Consider the following 23,233-nt stretch of genomic DNA (forward strand, 5'->3'; position numbering starts at 1 on the left):
GCATGGGTTTCCCCCACAGTCCAAAGACATGTGGTATAGGTAAATTGAGTAAGCTAAATTGTCCGTAGTGTATGAGTGTCTATGGATGTTTCACAAAGATGTGTTGCAGCTGGAAGGGCATCCACTGCGTAAAAAATACTGGATAATTTGGCGGTTCATTCCGCTGTGGCGACGCCCGATTAATAAAGGAACTAAGCCGAAAAAAAATTAAAGAATTTACCCATTTGTCTGCAAGAAGTCTTCAATAATTTAAAATATAAAAGAGTAGTAAAATTAAATAAGTCATTAATGAAGAACAATAATGGTGCATTATTTCATTCATATTTTGACATTTTCTTGTCCCAAAAGTCCCAAAATGTGTTATAATTGCAATTAAAAAAAATATAACAACACACTTTACTATAATACAACTATTTACTATATGGTTGTCTTCCACAGCCATAATACCCTGCAGCCCAAGACCGGTTACTGAAGCTCACTGAAGCTAAACAGGGCTGAGCCTGGTTAGTACCTGGATGAGAGACCAGATGAGAAATCTAGGTTGCTGTTGGAAGTGGTGTTAGTGAGGCCAGCAGGGGGCACTCAACCTGTGATCTGTGTGAGTCCTAATGCCCCAGTAAAGTGAAGGGGACACTTACTGTCAGTAAGTGCCGTCTTTCGGATGAGACGTTAAACCGAGGTGCTGACACTCTGTGGCAATTATTATAAAGAGTCGGGGTGTAACCCGGTGTCCTGGCTAAATTCCCTCCTTTGGCCCTTAACCATCATGGCCTCCCAATCATCCCCATTCACCGAATTGGCTCTATCACTGAGCTGGTGTGTGGTGAGCGCACTGGCGTCATTGTACTGTGGCTGCTGTCGCATCATCCAAGTGGATGCTGCACACTGTGGTGGTGTGGAGAGTCCCTCCTCATGACTGTGAAGCACTTTGGGTGTATGACCATACACAATAAAAGTGCTATATTAATACACATTACAATGTAAAAAATTTTGGGTTCCACTAAATTCATTCATGTTGTCCCAACATAAATCAATTAAGTTAATTTTATTGGTTTTGACAAATTTAAGTGGATGGAACATAAAAAATTTAGTTTTTCCCATTGTGTTGTTACAGCTAATTTTAAATAAGTAGTTTGAATAATTATTTTAATTATTTATTAAGTGTTTGTTTATTTTATTTATTTTTATTTAATTATTAATTAAGTAACATTAAAACAATTGTAATTAGGAAATTGACAATTCTTGTCAATATGATACAATAGAGGTCAATAAATGAATTTAAATTTCTAGTGGAAATTATTCATAAAATGTACTTAATATATAAAATGTCTAAAATATAGTTTCATTAAATTATTTAAATTTTAGTATCTATGTTAAGCATGCTTTGTTTTTCATTTTCTCGCTTTCATATGCACAGTATAGACACAAACGCACAAACATTATCATTAGCACAACCGTAAAAAAAAAAAGAAAAAAATTGCAACTGAAGCGATTCAGAAAGGTAGTATTGTCACAGTGTATGTGGAATAGCTGAATAGTAGGAATAGTTGACTTGTGTTTGTTGAATTTTTGGAAAATAATGCAAGACCAAGAAAACAATGTGCATTATTTTCCTTGTTGTCTGTTGTTCCTAATTATTTGTAGAGAAAAATTAAAAGCGACAAAACCCAGAGTTACAAGTTTGATTTGAACAAAGCCTTTGCCGTTATGCAGAGGTGTTTGTTTAAAAGTCAAGTAAGCTCAGGCATCATGATTTACAGTCATTAAGTTCTTATGCATTATGCATCTGATCTCAAAGTTACTCTTGTTACTGTTCTATCAGCAGGGACCGTATGGTCTCTCCAGCCCGGTGTAATTACCTCTCCAGTGCTATTTTGGCCCCGCAGAGCTCTAATCATTCTCAAGCCTACTTAAACCTGAGTCCTATGACAAGAACTCAAAGCATGAATAGATAAACAACTGATAGTTTATTCTAAACGCTGCATGCATTCAATTTGACCTCTAACATTTATCATTCAAATATATTAATAACTAAACATAAATACAAGTTGTTATTAGTGTTGCTTGTCAAATTAACTAACTCTTAACTATATAAATTGTTCCATAGATATGGATCAGATAGCATTACTTGTAGATTAGAAGTATGCTTTTACTATGTGTTTATATATTTTAAATATAAACGATCCCACATGGTCTTGATAATACATAAAATATCAGAGGGTGTGAAAATGTGTCATTTATTCATTCATTTAACAGATTCATTAAAAGATAATGAAACGGTGTCTGTTTTTAGATACGATTTAGAATGAGTTTTATTTTCAATTAGTTTTAAAACTGATTAATTCAGGAACAATAAATTGTTATTAGCCTTGACTTTATTGCAGGGTAAACAGGGAAAGTACACAGTTAGTGTTCCTATTATTGGTTCTCTTCTTGATGTCTGTAGCAGCCTAAGGAAAAAAAAAAACTGGAAACATAATTGACTAATCTAGATTTAGTGTTTAAAATATTCGTTAATCAATGAAAAACAACATAATAGTGTTGGTTTGAATATACTGTAAACACATTTGTAATATTCTGCATCTTTCTTGCCTAGTCACAAGCTTAAAAAGTCAGTCTAAAAAAAAAAAATAGATTTAAAATTTTTTTAGACAAAATATAAAATAGTACATCATGATTTTATGGCTTATATTGTGATGTAGTGGGAATATGGAGCTTTTACTTAATGAGGATCTTTATTCAGAGGCAAAACTATGCAATTTGGTGCAAAAAAAACCCCCCAAAACAATAGGTTTTTGTCATGCAAAATGTACCTGCAGTTCTAGAAACACCCATGTGTGTGCACCCTCATATATATATATATATATATATATATATATATATATATATATATATATATATATATATATATATATATATATATATATATATATATATATATATATATATATTTACTAGATTATGTTTAATAAGGAATTTTTCAGTTTTTCTTCTAAATTTTTTTAAAAATAAAAATCAATCTTATGATTCACTGTTATACAATGACTTGCCTAATTACCCCAACTTGCCAAATAATCTAGTTAAGCTTTCTAAATGGCACCTTAAACTGAATACTAGTATCTTTAAAAGTATATGTACTGTCATCATGGGAAACATAAAGAAAATTAGTTATTTTATGGTTATATATGGCCACAGTCATATCAACCTGCAGCCCAAGACTGGTTACTTACTGAAGCTAAGCAGGGCTGAGCCTGGTCCGTAGCTGGATTGGAGAACACATGGGAAAACTAAGTTGCTGTTGGAAGTGGTGTTAATGAAGCCAGCAGGAGGCGCTCAACTTGTGGTCTGTGTGAGTCTAAAGGCTGATTTATACTTCTGCGTCAAACGCCGGCGTATGCTACGGCGCTGACGTATAGCCCTTTGCCGTGGCCGTCACTGATGTGCACCTCTCAAAAAATGTAACTACACGTCACAACGACGCGTAGCATAAGCTCTGTGATTGGTCGGCTTGGTAGCGCTGACGTATAGATGCAAAAGTAGAAATGCACAGCCACGCGCTTTGCATGCGCCGTGGGTTACGCCGGTCACCTGACGCAGAAGTATAAATCAGGCTTAACGCCCCAGTAAAGTGAAGGGGACACCATACCCTCAATGGGTGCTATCTTTTAGATGAGACGTTAAACTGAGGTCATGACTCTCTGTGCTCAATAAAAATCCCATGGCATTTCTTACGATGAGTAGGGGTGTAAACAATGGACATGTATGATAAATGTGCCATATAAACACACATTACATTACAGGAGAAATTAGTTATTAAAACATTTTATGTTTAGAAATGTGATAAACAGAAATTGGGAGAAAATATAAAGGAATTCAAGTTTAACAGGAGGGCTAATTCTGACTAACTGTGTATACAGGCACATGCCCTTTTTAGTCTTGGATAGAAAGTGCCCCCTGCATCTTATATATATTGATATTATAGGTAGATACAGACTGGTACAGACTGATGTGACTGGAGTGGGGTGGGGGTGTTTTATTTATACATATATACGCCTTTTTTGTAGGTGAGGGAATGGAAGTTTTGAGTGAGTTCCCCCACTTTTTTCCCTAGGACTTTAATAAGTCAAAGTACAGGTCTAGACTTAATGATGATCATCTTCAAGCCATACTGAGGGTCTCAACTGCTTCCGCTCTAAAGCCAAATGTGGTTCAGATTTGTGAGAAGAAGCGCTGTCAAGTCTCTGGCAGCAAGAAGTAGGCAAAAGATGCCATGTTCAGAAGAACTGTTCATAATCTTCACTCAATGTTCTATTAATGTTCAGGACACTTCATGTTCAGAAGAAATAATTAAAACTGTTAATAATGACATTTGAGGACTTTTTTGTGAAATCCCTTATGCAGCCCAGCCTCACCCAGACTTTGCCTCCTGCAGCCCCCAGGTAAATTGAGTTTGAGACCCCTGGTTTACAGAAATAATCCTCAACAGTCATTGTATGTCTAGTTGCTCAAAACTTGAGATATCAATATAAAAACATGTATGTTTACTTTATAAGATGTTTCAAAACATTGCTTTAAATGGCTTAGAAACTACTTACTATTGCATATACGATAGGCTTTAAATGGTTAAATATTGGACTATAAATCATTCTGCATTCTCACTTCCCTTCTTTCGACTTTTGAGTGATATTGTTAAACCTGCACTCGTCTCAGTGTGTCAGCAGGAGTCAGTGAATGATCAATGCGCTGTGGTTGTGCCCTGCACGACACAGCCAATCCATCATGCAACAGCAGAGCCCGGCTGAAGCTGTGGTCACGCTTGTCTGCGAAAGAGTACATAATTCACAGTTGATTTGCTTCCTTCTGGTGGTCAGAGCTCAGTGATGTGAGGCCAGTGTCACGCATTGATCCACCACACTGACATTATCCCAACATCCAGACACAGCCAATAAAACGCTTCCTTATAAGGAGCATCTAAACATGCTGCTTATTTCGTAACACATTAAACGCACGTTATAAGAAGACGTACTGTTATAATTAGGCATTTTTAATTTGCAGGGTATAAGGTGTAATAATTTTTTACAGCATAAAACTCACTTTCCCAGCAGGCACACAACGCCGGAAGACGTTAATATTAGGTTAGATTTAGGTTGTGATGTCAGGTGACCAAAATTCAATGTCTAGCCAGCGTCTAAGGATAACGTTATTTTGACGTCCAATAACGACATCAAATGACATTGATATTTGGTTGGTTTTAGGTTGTGTTGTAAAGTGACCAAAATCCAATGACCAACCAACATCATATTGACATCAAATACTAACATTTAATCGCCAGGTATGGCAACCAAAATGTAACGTTTGATAGACGTCATAGTGGTAACGTTTACACAACGTCAAGCTGTAACTTCATTAGACGTTGATATTTGATTGATCTTAGTTTGGACATTGACGTCAACACGATTTTCCTTTCCAAATAAGACGCAAAAGTAGTTGCACTACTTTTTTTGGCAAGTAATGTTACTTTTACCTGAATATGATGTACTCTGCCAATTATTAAAGCAGCGCACTTGCCAGCTGCATTGGTAATAGCAGTCCTCATGAGGATTTCTACATTCTGCTGAAGTGTTATTAGGATCGCTAGTATATATAGTCTAACAATGGTCAGAAATTCAAATCAAAAGTACATCAGAGCCACATAACGACTCTAAGACAGGCTGAGTCTGTTTCATGACCCACCCAACAACAATCAAAGCACTCACATGCTCATTACAACGTACGGTAGAAGTACATCTGCACTGAAAAAAGACCATTTTAACAAGACGTTCATTCACAGTGAACCGGAACAGCAGGTCTCTTCATTAGTTTATCACCAATTTATCTTCATGATCATTCTCAGCCTTCTCTGAAAACATTGAATATTTTTCCTCATTCATTTCCATAATATGGTAATGGAATCTATATTAAGTTCAGTGCGTCAGAATCTTTTTGTTATTCTAAAAATGTTTGATTTCATTTGAACAGCACCACAGGAAAAAAACTGAGCCCTACAGGCTTTAATTGGTAACATTTCCAATTTGACACATTTAGTGAACCTTGTAATACCACGGTAATACAGTCCTTCCCTGAGCAATATCATAAAGATGCATTCGATACTTTTAATAGAAATTAAAATGTCATATCTGATAGCTTTTTAATTTTTTTAAGGTGTTGAAATTAGGGTTGGATGTGTTACAGTCAAAAACGAGTCGTTCATTAATTGTTTTGAAAAGTTTTCTTTAAAAATGTTTACTTGCTTTATTTTCTCTTTCACTAATTATTTCCAACAAGTTTACATAGTATAGACCTTTATTTCCCTCTAATGGAGGTTTCATACATCAAAATCAGTCTCTGTTCTTTTTTGTCAAAAATGTCAGAAGCCCCAAAATGTATATTCTATCATCATTTACTGACTCTTCACCTATCTAAGTTTCTTTCTTCTGTTGAACACAAAAGATGATATTTTGAAAAATGTTGGTATCTGGCACCCATTAATTTCTGTAGTAAATTGTCCTCTACTACGAAAGTGCCAGCAACCAACATTCTTCGAAATATCTTCTTTTTGTGTTCAACAGAAGAAAAAAACTCAAAAAGGTTTAAAACCACACAAGAGAGAGTAAATGATGAGGTCATTTTCATTTTTGGGTGTTCAACCTATTTAAATACAATCAAATCAATCCCAATAATTGCCTATTAATTCTGTATTATAATATTTTCAAAAATCAATATCCAAAAAAAATAAAAAAAGCTCATTTTAAACTCATGACTCTACAGTAAAGAATGCAATGCTTAACATGTTTGCTGTCAGTAAGAGTGTTTTTTGCAGCGTTTTGCTCTTGTTTTTCTCTCGACGTGTGCTTGTGGATCGGACTGGTTTTGAGTGTTGAGGGATTGCAGGGCTTGAACTCGCTGTAGGCGTTTACTGAGCTCATTGTCACATGCCTGGACCAGCGCTGATGTCCTTTCACTGTCCCAGACCAACACCTCCATCATCGCCTTTGCCCCCTGCTTCACCACCATCTGCGTCAACAAACACAAGCTCAAGCACACAGGTTTTCCTTTTGTCTGTTCCATCATGTTTTTTCTATAATGACTATCCTACAATTTTGCATTATTTACAAAGACAGTATTTCAGGGTTCATACACATTTTTATTACTAAAATTCCAGGACTTTTCCAAAACTTTCAGGTAGATATTCCTGACCTAATGTTTTATTTAGGCATGGGACGATAACTGTGTTCAAGGTATACAGTGGTTTTGAATAGTCAAGGTTTTAAAACAGTCAATTTTCAGCTATACCGTTTCTAAGGTATGAGCAAGATTTTTTTATTTACATTTTTTGTTTCTGTTTTTTAGGACAACAGTAAAAAAACTTTTTTTACATTATATTGTAATTTATTATTTTTTAGCCAGATGTTTTAAATAAATTGTCAAAACAATTAAACCCTAGCTGTATACATACATTTTCAATAAAACACATCTTTATAAATATGGCCTATAAATACACAAAGACCTTTTAAACAAATATGATTGTAAGGGCGATAATTAAACCATAGTGTAATTAGTTATAAATAGACTTTTGTTAAAAGCTCTATAGAGTTGGATTGTTGGTGATTGAATGCGTGTCGTGTAGCTTTACATGGACATAATAAAATTAAGACCTGTTCACAATTATTTAATACCTACAAGATTGTATTTCAGTGAATTTAAGACTTTTCAAGGCCTAAAATTTAGTTTTTGAAATTTAAGACATATTAAGACACTGTGGACACCCTGTTATACTTGCCATTTTCCTTCAAATGATCAGGTTTTACCCATTTGTTAGCAAGTAATTTTGATAATTTAAAAATTTAAATTATGATCACAATTATGATTTTTTGTCATTTTTGTTTTATAAACGCTGTTTGATTCTTACAAAGAAATCTTTATATAGAATTATGACATTTTATTTTCATAATTGTTACTTAAAACAGACACTTGACTTTCATTTATAAATAGATAGTTCACCAAAAGATGAAAACAGACACATCTTCCACATCTTTCAAATCTGTTTGAGTGTCTTTCTGCTGTTGAACACAAAGGAGAATATATTGAAAAATGTTGGGAAAAAAGCAGCCACTGAATTCCTTTTTTCCTCCCTACTACGGATGTAAATGGCTGCATCCCCCCCCCAACATTCTTCAGAGTATCTTGTTTTCAACAGAAGGAAGAAATTCATAAAAGATTAGCTTCTCTTGTGAAAAGTGTGAAAATATGGTCAGAGCATTTACATTTTTGGTTCAAATGTCGCTTTAATATTTTTCTCTGAACAGGAATATTAAATTCAATTTGATGTGTGATTGTATCGGGGCATCCCTTCTTTGACCCACATCCAAATCACACAGTAATAAAATAATTTTAATTAAGCACAATAAACACGCACATTAATTTATTGTCATTTATTAAATAATAACTTCATTATTATTTTAGAATATAATTTTGTATTAAACTAAACAACTCCTGATTATTTAGTCAAGCAAATTATTATACAGATTATACTCCTGTGGCTTGTGTTCATAGTATGCCACTAAAAAGAATGAGTGCCCCCTACTGATATATGACTGAAAGTACAAAAGAAAAGTCCACATGACATCACACATGACCCTAAAGCAAGAGCTACTGTTCATAATCCAATTGATTCTGAAACATCAAGTTAAAGAGGCAGTTCACCAAAAAAGATTTAATTTTGTCGTCATTTACTCACTCTTCACTTGCCCCAAACTTCATTGATTAATGCTTCTAGCTGGCATCCAATGATTACCATGGTGAATTTCTTTTGCCAACAACCAGCATTCTTCAAAATATCTTCTTTTGTGTTCAATAGAAGAACAAAACTCTCATAAAGGGAGAGTAAATCATGAAGTCACTTTCATTTTTGTGTGAACTAACCCTTTAAATAAATCATAAAAACACAAGAAACTTTACCAGACATCATACCTGCAGCTCTTGGTTGGAAAGTCTGGTCTCTGGGTATCTTTTGTCCCTCAGAACCATTAGTGTGGTGGAGCTGAACCCTGCTGCGGCCTCCACCTGCACCCCATCTGTCTCATCTAGGTTAGCACCTGCAGCAATGACAGTAGATAAATGTCCTAAAAGCACTGGAAAGATTGGTTCTGTCATAATAACAGATAAGCTGTTGATCATCCAAGCTGCTACTTTTCTTCAATCAAGCAAACGCAGAAAAAAGGGGCTTTCATAAACTGGTACAGTATTTAGAAACAGCTCAGTGACGCCATCTGGTGGACGCTGAGGCAAAGCTGCTTATTTGGGGATTTTACTAGGGATTGTAGGAATTGATTTCTAATGTTTGTTGTAAACATATCCTTACTTTCTTCCTGTGGGTCCCAAGTGCCTTCTCGCTCCATGGCTTTCAAATAGAGCCTCAATAAGTCTTTGGACTGCCTCTCTTCTTCTCTACGGTCCAGCACTCTTTGCAGTGTGTCCTGTAGGACGTGGGTTTTCTGCTGTGAGAATTCCAACGCTGAAGCCAGATCGGAGCGTGGCACATCTATTAAACTCTATAAATATATTTTAATTTAATTATTCTCTGTAAGCCAGGTAAGGAACATTGGCTAATGATATTATATTGTATTGGGGTGAAACGTTTTGGCTTTTTGTTCATCAAGGCTAGAATAATGCAAGAGAAATACAGTAAAATATTACATAAATAAATGAATATGTTAGTTTAAAGTAGCTGTTTTTTATTTGAAAATATTTTATTATTAATTTATTCCTGTGATAAAGAGATGCATTTTCCCTTTTTTAGCTTCATCGCTCCTGTCTTCAATTTCAAGAATAGAAGTAGTACTCAATAATATTTAGAATTATTATTATTATGAATATTGAAGATATTTTATGTATAAGATCTTTTTTTTTCAAATATATATATATATATATATATATATATATATATATATATATATATATATATATATATATATATATATATATATAATGAATTTAACAGGTCAACATTACATTGATTAAACTAAAGAATCCTTATAGAAAGTATCATGGTTTCCACTAAATAAATAAATATATAAATAAATAAATAAACAGTGCAGATCAATAAGAACATAAATGAGTACACCTGTTATTGAAAATTAATATTTTTATCCAAATCAATCTGCATTTAAACTAAATAAACTATTAAATGAGTTTGGTTACAATAACAAAAATATTATATTTTATGTTTAATTGTTATCATTAAAATTATTATAATAATATATTATTATTATAATATATTATTATAAAATATAATTATATATTTTTGTAAATATATATTTTTAACTTTTTAAATTGCAATATTTCTATCACAGTTTTTCCTAAGAATAGAAAGACAATACATTTAAATTCAAATGTTTGATAATTACAAACAACAAAACTACAACTAAATGTTATATTTCATCTTTGACAGCTCAAAACAGCTCTTTTACATTTTTAAATATAAACCTTTTGTGAATTTTACCAATTGTGAACATAAAATACAAAAAACATAAGATATCGAAATGATTTCAAACTGTTGACCCTCAGTGTACTTGTACAGTAAATCAGTGTTTCTCAACCAAATTCCTGGAGAACCACTAGCACTGCATGTTTTGGATGTCTCTTTTGTCTGTCACACCCATTACAGCTCTTTCAGTCTGTGGTAATAAGCTGATCATCTGAATCAGATGTTTGGTTAAGGAATGGAAAATGTGCACAGCTGGTGGTCCTCCAGGAACATGGTTGAGAAAAACTGCATTAAATGATAATGTTCAGGTATGTCAGTAATATTAAGAATACCTGTAGATCTGCCTCAGACATGAGGATAATACTGGCCAGATCCTGCCTCAGCTGCTCTGCCAAACTACGCCAAGAGTCAAACCCTCCATCTACTTCCATAGACTCTCTACAAGACTGGGCTGTCCCACCAGCAACTAGACGACAGAGACCAGTTTGTATTAGTAGTTATTTACATAAATGTTTTGGTAATCATAAAAAGGAAAATCTCACTTTGATGAGAATGCATCCATATTTCGTTGGCATCCAACAACATAAATTTAGTATTTGCTGGCAGACACATAAAGTAAGCCTCATCTTCTACAATTGTCCCATCATTTTCCAGCACCACTGAGACTGATGCACTGGGACAGAAGCCTAGACTCTCAGCACCTGTGGGAGAGAGATGAAGATGGTTCATGTGACCAGCTGAGCAAAGGGGATCAAGCTTTTGTAATATCGGCTTATTTGTGAATTATTTATATAGCAAAAAGCATTCTTTATATATAATATCTGTTTAATTTAAACAATGCTGTTATTTTGTATGTGTATGCTTAATTCAACTAAACTTTCATGTAGCGGACCACTTATTAAACTCAGGCTTAAAATCACATATTAGCATATTTGAATTGATTCATATTTTTCAGACAAACCTTTTATTCTGAGCTGATCAAGAGAGGTCACGGCCAGTCCGTAGCACTTCTGTCGGCTGACGTTACACACTTTACATGGTTTTAATTCTGTCATGACGATGTTCAAAGTTCAGAGATCACAATTTACTTTCTTTAGAGCATCACCTTTTGTTTTTGATTGTTAGTTTTGTGTCTAAAGCCTCACAACTAACGTTAAACTAAATATTCTCAACATATTTGTAACACTGTACTAAAAGAATTGAAAATAAACATTGTAGATATCTGCTTCCGTGTTGTGAAACGCGCTGCTGATCGAGTCTGTCACAGCTTGTTTGCCTTGCGACGTGAACGAATAGTTCTTTTGAGTCGATTCCTTTTGACAAACTAATTGAACTGATAAACGAAAGCGCGACAACGCGGTGAATTGTTGTACGTTCAAGTCCATCATAGACTTTTTGCGGTTGTATAGTATTCAAAATAAGTGCCTATGGGATTTTGGCAACATACCATATAGTGTCCAATACTCCACACTTATTGTTGCTGTTGTTACTATTACTACTATTATTAGTATTACTAAATAAAAACATCATTCGAGTACTAAAAAAAGGTACTTTGCTTTTATAAAGGTTGGGTGGCTTTTCTGTACCCAGTGTTAGTTGTTATACACTGGGTACAGAAAAGCCACCCAACCTTTATAAGACTCTTTGAAAAGAACTGTTCAAAAGAACCGACCATCAAAAACGACTCGAACTTCGCATCGCTAGTTCAGACTACAGTAATCGAGCTCCGGTGACGCGATAGCGTCGTTAGCTTCCTGGCTAACAGCGCTGAAGAGATGGCATCCCAGGACCAACCTGACCCGCAAAATCAGGTAGTTAATAGCATTCCTCCAGCTGATAATATGCATTTTGATTGTTCGGCCGTGGACGTGCATAGTGAATGCACTATTTGTCACGCCTTAATTGTTGATAAGTCAATAATAAGGTTGTCCCATGTTGTTTTGGAAAAGTTTTAGCAGGGTTGCTAGCGTCCTGCTTACTGATCCTATACAGTTAGACAGATGTGTGTGACAGTTGCAGGTCACAGAGAACACTGCTTTCAGGAGATTTCCCCATGATTTAACGTTAACGTCAAGCGGAACAGTTATACAACAATTATCATCTGTTATCTGTTATGTTCATTCAAGGGTCATTGACCCTGAAAACATGACAGGACACAACCATTCCTCCATGTGCTGGTTATCTCTTATTAAAGAACTGTTGACAGCTATCATGGAAGCTTTATTTATCCAAATTATTAGCTACAATGTAAACGTGTATAAGCAAACAAACAGCACGTTATAATTTAGCCATTTTCATGCTGTTCTAATTCTTTACTTTATGCATATATTTATGGTATAGTCGGATACAAATAAGTAAAAATAAAAATCAGTATAATGTATACATTTCATTTAAAGGATAGTACAAGCATATCTTACTATACAAAGAAACAACTAAAAAAGACAGAAAAATTATTTAACAATTTATTATATTTAATTTGATATTTAGCTGATGTATATTGTTTGCATCAATCCCAGATAGCAAAATATACTCGGGCCAGTTCCGGCTAGATTGTCGCCTGCCGGAGACTAACCCCTCGGCCCAACTTCGGCTGCCGGACTCGGGCCGGATGCCTGTGGACTCACTGCCCGATTCCGGCCCGAATCAAGCGGGCCAGATGCGGCGGCCGTAAGCGAGCCGACGCTGCGCATCCGCGCCGGAATCGGCGCGAGGGTAATGTGCGCTGCGGCCCGGAGCTGGCGCGACTCCGTATTTATACACCTTATAAAACCTTTTGGTATTACATTGGTACTTGATATATGGTATTACAACCATTTGAATTTATATAACAGCAAACACAGGCTATAATGTAAACACAAAGTGTAAGCACTGCGTTTAACCTTTGAATAAAGTGCAAACTGCATACATATTCTGTAACGAAAATAATCAAGACAAATGACAAAATAAATAAATGTTAAACGTTTATTGATTGCATGAAAAAAATAGTACTAAATTTTATAAATAATTTTGTAGTGCACAAGAATATCAATATAAAAACAACAATAAAACAACACAATAAAGACACACAGAAAGATTTAAACAAAAAAAATCTAAAAATTACACACAAACACAGATGTTTTTTAAAACAACCCTGTTTTCCCAATAGACTTGAATTAAAAATTTGTAAAAAACAGCTAAATTTTATATAAACCTAAATATAGAAACCAATTTAAGATATAGCAAGAAACATCTTAAAAATACCAATGACAATCCGTAAAATATCCAAGTCAAACTTGTAAAAAGTACTGCAGAATTCTGAAGAAACATCTTGAAACATTTTTTAATAAAACATTAAAATAATAATAAACAAACAAATATATATATAAATAATTGCAGAACAAAATCAATTGCACAAACAGCAAGACATGAGTGAGATGATTATAAATTTCATATATATACACGTCTTGTGCAATTTTATATTTATAATTTTATTTGTATTACGTTTATTAAAAATGTATCAAGATGTTTCTTTACAATTTGGCGCACACACATACATACATACATACCATACATATATATACACACACACACATATATATATATACATATACATATATATATATATATATATATATATATAAATGCAAATGAAAGAAACAAATTGTTCAAGTATCAGGGAACATCCTAATACACTTAAAATGTTGTTTAAAAATTAAAACAAAATAGTGATGTAGACATTTGACACATTAGCTTTCTCTTCTTTCTTCCTCCATCCCTGTCAGGGGCAAGTTGTAGCTACCTTGTAATGCATTTTTCCACTTCTTTATCAGTGGCGTGGTATGGACATTTGTCCTCACTCCATCTGTGATTAAAAGATAAACAGATAATTAGTAGTGAACAAGTACTAATGTAAAAAAAAAAAAAGAAAAAATTAGGAAAAAAGTAGGCTACCTACGAAGCAAAAAAAAAACTATAAAAAAACAAATAAACTTAAAACACTTTGAAATTAGCAAGAGCTTGAACTTACCAGTTTCTTCATTTGTTCAGGCTGCTCCTTTAGTTGATTTTCAAGCTTTTCCAAATCCAATTGGCCAAAGGAAGGTCAAATGTGTTTACATCTGGAATTTCATCACGTCTGTTTTGGTTTTGTGAGAATCAGGCCCAGCTGCTGCTTTATGACGTTGCATGATTTTAAAACTTCAGTCAGTCGTGCTAAAAAAGAAAAATAACAGATTAGTATAAATCAACCTGTAGCTTATTCTCATAAAACTTCTGTAAATACAACAGTGGGTTAGACACTGCTGATATTCTCTAGTTGATCTTTACTTTCTAGCTGCATTAAACCTTAACAAATTTAGTGATGTCTTACAAAAACATCACGAGATGCAATAAGTTCTGTCTTGATCTCAAACTGCACTAGAACAAAGACTGTAAATGTTCATAGGTGTACTGCAGGAGTGTCCAAACTTTTTGGGCCGAGGGCCAGATGCAAAAAAACAAACGTTGTCGCGGGCCAAATTTTACATACATCACACAGACATATATATATGTCTGATATGACATGATATATATATACATGATATATATATATATGACATGATATATATACACAGTTGAAGTCAGAATTGTTAGCCCCCCTAAATTATTAGCCACCGTTTATTTTTTCCCCAATTTCTGTTTAACGGAGAGTTAAACATTTTTTCCACACATTTCTAAACATATTAGTTTTAGTAACTCATTTCTAATAACTGATTTATTTTATCTTTGCCATGATGACAGTAAATAATATTTGACTAGATATTTTTAAGACACTTCTATACAGCTTAAAGTGACATTTAAAGGCTTAACTAGGTTAATCAAGTTAACTAGTCAAGTTAAAGTAATTAGGCAAGTTATTTTATAACAATGGTTTGTTCTGAAGACTTAAGGGGCTAATAATTTTGACCTTAAAATGGTTCATAAAAAAAATTAAACCACTTTTTATTCTAGCCGAAATAAAACATAAGTCTTTCTCCAAAAGAAAAAATATTATCAGACATACTGTAAAAATGTTCTTGCTCTGTTAAACATCATTTGGGAAATATTTAAAAAAGAAGAAATAAATCAATGAGGGGCTAATAATTCAGACTTCAACTGTGTGTAGATAGACAGACAGACAGACAGATAGATAGATCATAACAAGAACTGCTGCTTAATTGAATGCATGTAATAGCGACACCCGGTGGTTATTTATTGAATTACGTTAATTTTTGTATAGCGGGCCAGATTCTATTGATATTTATAAAAAGCCTCGCGGGCCGTAGATGGCCCGCGGGCCGTAGTTTGGACACGCCTGGTGTACTGGAATGTACAGTATCTGTGCATCTTCATGGTGGTCTTAAGATTTCTGCCATAGTCATTGATGGTGATGTGACTTGTGGTGCTGCCTTGATTTCTGAAATCTTCATACCTGCCTTTTATCCAGCCTCTTTGTTCCAAGTAATTTTTCTTCATCACGGTATAGATGTGTCTATACTGTCCCTTAATCAGATACATTTACAAAACAAAACATCACTTTAGTATAGTGCCAGGGCAAAACTCACAGGTTGTAATAGATCAATGACATAATGTTGACAGTATGTGTTTAAAATAATTGCAAACAAACCTGACAGGCGATCATCATCCTCATCTGTCTACCAGTCAGAAATCACAGTTGCGTGTGGATGTTTGAGTCGAGCTTCCTCATATGCATCTATAATAAAACATCACATTGTTGTTAACCTCCCGTAAAGAAAAGTTCAAACCCTGAAATACTATCAAAGTTAATTAATGCATATAATACCTATAGTGTAAATAATCAGTACACTGAAGGTTGCACAAGATTTATTCGGAGATTCATGCAGAGTGACAGCCTTATGAATCTGAGACATAGATTTGTAAGATGGTCAAGCACATGCATTATTCTGTACCCATGAAGATTAACCTACCATTGTGAAAAATGTTTGATGAAGATAGCCAATAACAATAAACCATTTCAGCTGTTTGTGAAGCAATTAGTAATGTAATGTCTGAAAAGCTCAATCTATGTTGAAAATGTATCAGCAGTTTACAGCTTATAATGGACTTTTAGCACACAACTATAGCATGCCTATTCACGTTCATAAGAGTGTGCCATTGACTTCTTTGGTCGTGATGTGCTGCAAAATGATCTCACTAACCTTTGTTAAACAAGAACAATGAGACTTAACCAACAAATATTGTTACCCATTCATTTAAATCAGAATTTATCACTGTCAATAACATAAAAAAAAAAAAAAAAACATCAAAATCTGCTTTAAGATGTTCAGTTTTACATTAACTGACCATTACAGCTTGAACAAAAGATATAATTGATTCACATAGGCTAACACATATGAATTAAAGTGCATAGTAATATATTTCTCTCGGATAATTTAAAGAGAATAGTAAACAGTCGAGTTTCGATCATTTTCGTGACTAACTGCATAAACAAGATAAACAATAATATTTTATTAATCCAAAACGATTCGTTTTTATTTACACATAATCACAGAATTAATACTGTTGGAGAAGTATACGCCTGTACAATGATTTTTTCAACATCCACGGTACTTTATAATGTTAAATCAGGAAAAAACACGTTTTGCCAAGTTAGTTAATGGATTCGTCTACAGAAACTTTCTTTAACGCAAAGTTAGCATACACACAAATTCGTTTCTTTAAAATAATTAAAATAGTTTTCAGTTACTACACACGTTACAATCTAACATTGTGTAAAAGGAAAAGGAACTTTCAGACGTGTTTGTAACTGTTAGCGTTAGCATACATTAGCTCCAGTCGTGTTTCTTAAAGCAAATTACATTTCGTATCAAACTGTTTTAAATTACTAAACGCTGTTACAACCAAACACCGTGGAAATGTTTTAAGCTCTAAATTCGCTAATTATACAGAACACAAGCAGTAAAAAGCTTACCTTTCTGACCGGACTCCACGTGAAATGTTTGAAAAACCAACCCTTTTCTTCTTGTGATCTTCGTGCCATGGTGGTTGACAACCAGCTTTTTGGAGCATTACCGCCACCGTCTGGATTGGAGTTTGGATCAGGAATTTAGTAACGCATGTGTTTATTATGAAACCAACTTCTGCTTTAAAAAAAAACAGTCAGCACAGGAGCGTGCTATCTCAAAAATAAGCGAATTTTACATAGTTTTTCTCTAGATGACATGTATAATCTATTTATAAATAATATTGTTTTGTTTGCGTCTAAACATTGCGACCATCCACACTAAATATTCTTTTTTTTTTTGCTATCGTACCATTAATATTTTCTCAAATTATCATTAAACGTGGAGCTAACAGATTACTAGATAAAATAAGAACTTAATCGGTTGCCATCAGCCGAGTCCTTGCCAGAAGCGGCCAGGATATGGTTGACCGGAATCGGGCCAGTGCTTTACAGCCGCATCACAACCGCATGTGCGCGAGCGAGCTGCGGGCCGCACTCGGCCCGGATAACACTCGCCGATGCCGAGTCGGAGCCGGAGGCGCCGAGGGGCAGCCGAGCTCGGGCCGATTACTGCCTGCTATCTGGGATAGATGCTTCTTATCCTGATTCCTAATTTATTGTCTCATTTGTTTGAAAGGGGTTTGTAAAAATGTAAAGGACTATAATTATAAGCCTTAAACCAAACCAACCAGGTTCTATTTCTGAAACTTGGCCATTGTGCTCTTTTGTTTTGCTCTTTCTTTTAACAACTTTAATGACTGTTTTCATTTTAATGACTGTATTCTTAAATTGAGGTAAAAATGCTAACATTTTGCTATAATTAATAGTGGCATTTTAAATCTGTTTATGTGTTTAATTTCTTGAGACCATATTAAAAAAATCTATATTAAAAAATGTCTATATTGTGAAGGCTTGATAGCAACTGCTACTGATGTTTTGTTCAAGTGTGTGTCAACCCTGTGGGATGTGTTTGTATTTGTCCTCTGTGAAGATGACTGTTTTAATTCATAAAATACTGTTTCAAACTCCACAAGGCTTTAAATGCAACAATTTTCTAGACAACACCTTTAATCAGACATTCAGTGTGTAAATATTTGTTCTGTTGTAACTAATGGCATCTAAAAATCAGGTTTTGTAAGCTTACAGTCCTCTGTCTACTACAGGGGTGTCAGGGCCGCAGCCCTATATAGTTTAATTCCAACCCTGCTTCAACACATTCACCCTATAGGTTTCAAACAAGTATGAAGGACTCAATTAGTTTGAGCAAGTGTATATATTTAGGGTTGGAACTAAACTGTTGTTAGCTTCAATCCTCCAGTTTGACACCTGTAGTATACAGTATATGTGGCTCGATATTATTGTGTCTGATATAAGGCCTTTCAATAGTCATAATCATCATGATTCCCTAGCAGAATGTTATTATCGTTCTTGTTTGTTGTCAGGTAGAATTCCTTTTATATACATCAGCGAATTCTGAAAAAAAGAAAAAGAAAAAACTATGCACATGCATTTAGACAATAAAATTATTATATTATATTATATTATATTATATTATATTATATTATATTATATTATATTATATTATATTATATTATAAACATACAGTATACATGAGGGATTCGCTTTTCAGTAGACTGCAGACAACGTTATCATTAGTCATTAAATTTGGTCTGTAAAAAAACAGCGTCCTGAAGGGGAGGAAAAAGACAGATCAAGCTCAAAGCAAAGATACAAGCAAATTTAACAAAAAATGCCTCTTGCTCCAACTCAAGAAAAGGGAACAAAAATGGAGCTGCACAAGAAATACAACCATCACAACTGAAATCTAATGTAAAAGTAAATAAAAAAGGATAAATTTGCTACATTTAGATCTGTGCAATTTATCTTTTGGCAAAAAAGTTAACAGAAACAGTCAATAGTATTGACTTACAAAATCCTGATAATGAGCATTCCTAGGAGAAATCTTTCTTAAGCAGTGAATATCAGCGTTTTAGACTGATTTCTGAAGGATCATGTGACTTTCTTTTTGCAGTAAATAGTGAGACATTCTAAAATACAAAAAAGTACATTTGAATTGTGGTAATAAATCAATTTTGCCTTGTTGTGTAGAAACTTCTTTAAAAAAAACTAATTTTTGAAAATGACAGTATAAACTTTCCTTAAAGCTGAATACTTATCCTGAGGTTGCTTCAGGAAGGCTAATACGTTTACAGTAAGTCTATTTTACTTAAAAGAGTCATCTTAATGGCTAATTAGTAAATTAAATGTCCTAATTTGAGCCTTGCAGGCTTACTTAGTGCTCTAAAGTGGATCTAATGATCTGAACCAAAACTGTGGTGCCAAAGACTGACTCATTTGAAGAGCGATGATAAAGGCAGGAGTGTTAATGCTTTCTAATGGCAGTCATTAATGTAACAAACCATTGTAATGTATACATGATTAGGGAAAACTTTTTCTTTTAGACTAATAGGACAAGACTTCTTTTGGTCATGGAAGAGATATAATTAATTATTATAAGATTATTAAGTTATTATAAGATTAAGTTATTATAAGTTATTAAGTTATTATAAGTTGATTAATTTTTCAACAATGATGGATGTTACATGCATTGCTGTTCAGAAATGTTATTATTATAATTTTTTAAAGAGCTTTTTATACTTCACAAAGCTCCAGTTTAATTCAATTCATCTTTATTTTAATAGCGCTTTTTCAGTTCCAGTAAATTGTAACTGCTTCAGTCTATTTTTTTTCACAGTTGAAGTTTAGTATAATGTAAATGTCACTGCTGAACGCAAAAACACTGAAGAGCAAATCCAACAATGCACAGCTCCACAAGTTCCAAACCAAGCAAGACAGTGATGAGGAACAATCTGCACCAATCGGCAAATGTTTGTTCCTCGCCACTGGCTTGCTTTATTTGGAACTAGCGGCTCATTGATGGAGTTGCTCTTCTCAACAATAATAAAAAATTTTATTATTCAAAAAAGAAAAATTATTAGTTAACCTATTTGCTTTTTTTGTTTATGATTTGCTTTTGTACTTGCCTCTGATTATGTATCTGGAAACACTTTGCACATTCATCCTGTTAACTTACAGTTTTTCTCAGTCGCTTTGGTGCATTTCTCACAACACTAGTGCATTTCTGCACAACAGTTCATGCATTTCTCAAAACAGTTAGTACAAACTGCTAAACCTAGTTGATAACCTGCAAAAGCGCGTCACATGCTCTAAATGGATAGTTCATTCCTCAAAAGCAAGTATTCATGTCAATGAAAGTATCAGTGTCATCAAAATGAAAAGTCCTGACACCATTGTTTATGAGCAAGATAGTACAATGGCTTTGTCATGTTTTCAATATAACAGTTTACATGTTTTCCAATGCAAAAAAAAGTCAAATTTTGGTGACACTTCCTGAAAATGCTCAAGACAGCACTGTATACTACTGTATCTGCACAGCCATTTGAAAACTACAGTAAAGTTGGACATCACTGCATTTAGTGAGAAATCTGAATACAAGACACTGAATATGTATGTTTCACATTTTTACTGCAATTGCTCTATACAATCCTAATTTATTTACAGCATTGTGCAAAAGAATAAATACACCCTTATTTACAACAAACATAAACTCCCTTTGGGTAGAGCTGGGCACAACTAAAAAATATTACAGTACATATTGGAACAACACACACAGGTCAGTAAATCATTCATGAAATTGTTAAATTTTAGAGACATTTTGAGGAAAATAAAGATTTCATTTTTTTTTATTTTTTTTATAAAATTTGGTCGACAGATTTTGACAACATTTTTTTTTGTATGTAATGACTCAAGTAATGAAATGAGGACTCTTAGTTGTATATGGATTGACTAGTCAGTCAGCATTTACAAGTTTAGTTAATATTGACTGACATGACATAAGCAAATGATAATATTATAAATAGCAGAGAGTTGTATGAAAGCAATTGATGCATGTCCGAAAGCATTTGCAATTTGTTGGAAAACTGCTACTAGGATGTGCACAAATGACTAATTGTTTTGAGAAATGCATTAACAGTTGTGCAAATTTAAATAGTGTTATGAGAAATGCACCAAAGCAACTGAGAAAAACTGTAAACAAAAAAAGTAAAAAAAACATGTTATTCTTGTTATTATTATTATTATTATTATTATTATTATTATTATTATTATTATTATCATTACTATTATATGTTGTATATTATTATTATATGTGTATTATATATTCTTGACACCCTTTTGTCCGGTTAGAGCTGTCCTGTCTAGCACTGTGCTTTTCTGTACTTGGCTCACACGCGTCACTAGATGGCAGTGTAACACAAGGCTGTTTTTCTTTCTTTCAGAATGCTCCTTCAGCCAGGGAAGACGCGGCTCCGAGAGAAGCGCTGGTAAGTTATTATGAGTCAGACTAACCAGCATGCACTGTTCTCAACACGGACTGTACAGCGGTACAGTCAGTTTGAAACAATGGTTCACATTACTATTATTATTACTGTATGTGACGTGTACAATGCAATTTTTTTGTTTTGCACTGTCCAGTATTTACTTTGTGATTTTTTTAAAATAGTAATATGTAGCAGTCAGATATGTTCTAAAAGCGGATTGCGTGATCTGCATTCGTTATTTAGGCTACATTATATGAAATTAGTTTTCCAAAAAATAATAATAAATGACTGTCAGCTTTGGTTATCAGAATAATTCTGTAAAAATACTTTTGTATTTGAAAAATGGAAGCGTACTTAACAGCCTTTTAAAATACTATAATAATCATTAATAAATTGTTGTTTACAAAACAGAAAATACACTTTAAACTGGAATTTAACAGTGCAAACTGCTACTAACATATATTCTGGTATCCATAATGTACACCTGTAGTCACACTAATTAAAAATGGATAAAAAGGATAGATGGAACAGCATTATACTGTAGAATATTGACATGAATTTTGTGGCTACTTCTCTTACAGTTTTCATACTTGTTTAAAAACCGAGTTTTCTTTTCAATAGCATTTTTGCTGAATTTTACAGTTACAAATGTAATTATTTTAAAGTAGATTTCTCTTATGTCTATTATCATGTTGTTGTCATGTTAGAAGTAATCAGCCAGTTAAGGTTGTATCTTTCTAAATTTGAATTATGCTTCAAATTTATTCATTAATTCATTTTCCTCCAGCTTAGTCCCTTTATTCATTAGGGGTCACCACATCGGTATGAACCTTCCAGCTGCAACCCAGTACTGGGAATTCACTTATACACTATGGCCAATTTCATTCATTCAATCATTTTCTTTTTAGCCTATTCCCTTTATTAATCTGGGGGAGTGAACCACTAACTTATTCAGCATATGTTTTACGCAGTGGACACCCTTCCAGCTGCAACCCATCACTGGGAAACATCCATACACACTCATTCACACACATACCCTATTTTACCCAATTCACCTATACCACATGACTTTGGACTGTGGGGGAAACAGAGCATCCGGAGGAATCCCAACCGAACACGGGGAGAACTTGCAAACTCCGCACAAATGCCAACTGACCCAGCCGAGGCTCGAACCAGCAACCTTCTTGCTGTGAGGCAACTGTGCTACCCATTGTGCCAATGTGACGCCATAGAGTCAATTTGTTATTCACCTATAGTGCATGTCTTTGGACTGTGGGGGAAACCGGAGCACCTGAAGGAAACCTGCGCGAACATGAGGAGAACATG

General features: G+C 34.0%; 2 protein-coding genes and 1 long non-coding RNA gene across 8 annotated transcripts in view; 1 reads left to right on the forward strand and 2 right to left on the reverse strand.

Annotated features, from left to right (window-relative positions):
- Positions 1-6,249: 6,249 nt before the first annotated feature.
- dffa (DNA fragmentation factor, alpha polypeptide) lies at positions 6,250-11,758 on the reverse strand. Its single transcript, NM_001002631.1, is given in 6 exon segments — positions 6,250-7,053; positions 9,010-9,134; positions 9,401-9,590; positions 10,858-10,991; positions 11,068-11,226; positions 11,487-11,758. Coding segments are annotated over 6 exon segments (918 nt in total). The 5' UTR covers positions 11,581-11,758; the 3' UTR covers positions 6,250-6,837.
- Positions 11,759-12,267: 509 nt separating this feature from the next.
- Positions 12,268-23,233, forward strand: part of pex14 (peroxisomal biogenesis factor 14) — a 119,707-nt gene continuing 108,741 nt past the window's right edge. For all 5 annotated transcript variants that reach the window (XR_012398581.1, XM_073939130.1, XM_073939132.1 and 2 more), the window contains exons 1-2: positions 12,268-12,336; positions 21,866-21,910. Coding sequence is in view for 1 of the 5 variants with exons in the window: in XM_005162283.6 (XP_005162340.2) it covers positions 12,301-12,336; positions 21,866-21,910 (81 nt within the window). In the remaining 4 variants the exon portion in view is untranslated. The remainder of the gene's footprint in view (positions 12,337-21,865; positions 21,911-23,233) is intronic.
- Positions 13,222-17,529, reverse strand: LOC141380655 (uncharacterized). Of its 2 annotated transcripts, none has more exons than XR_012399041.1 (5): positions 17,475-17,529; positions 16,149-16,235; positions 15,958-16,024; positions 14,532-14,716; positions 13,222-14,366 (listed from the first exon to the last, which is right to left on the reverse strand). It is a non-coding gene; the product is annotated as an uncharacterized lncRNA (long non-coding RNA). The 2 variants fall into 2 exon arrangements; XR_012399040.1 differs by having other exon boundaries at positions 15,954-16,024.

This window comes from Danio rerio, chromosome 23, assembly GCF_049306965.1.
Source record: "Danio rerio strain Tuebingen ecotype United States chromosome 23, GRCz12tu, whole genome shotgun sequence".
NCBI lineage: Eukaryota > Metazoa > Chordata > Actinopteri > Cypriniformes > Danionidae > Danio > Danio rerio.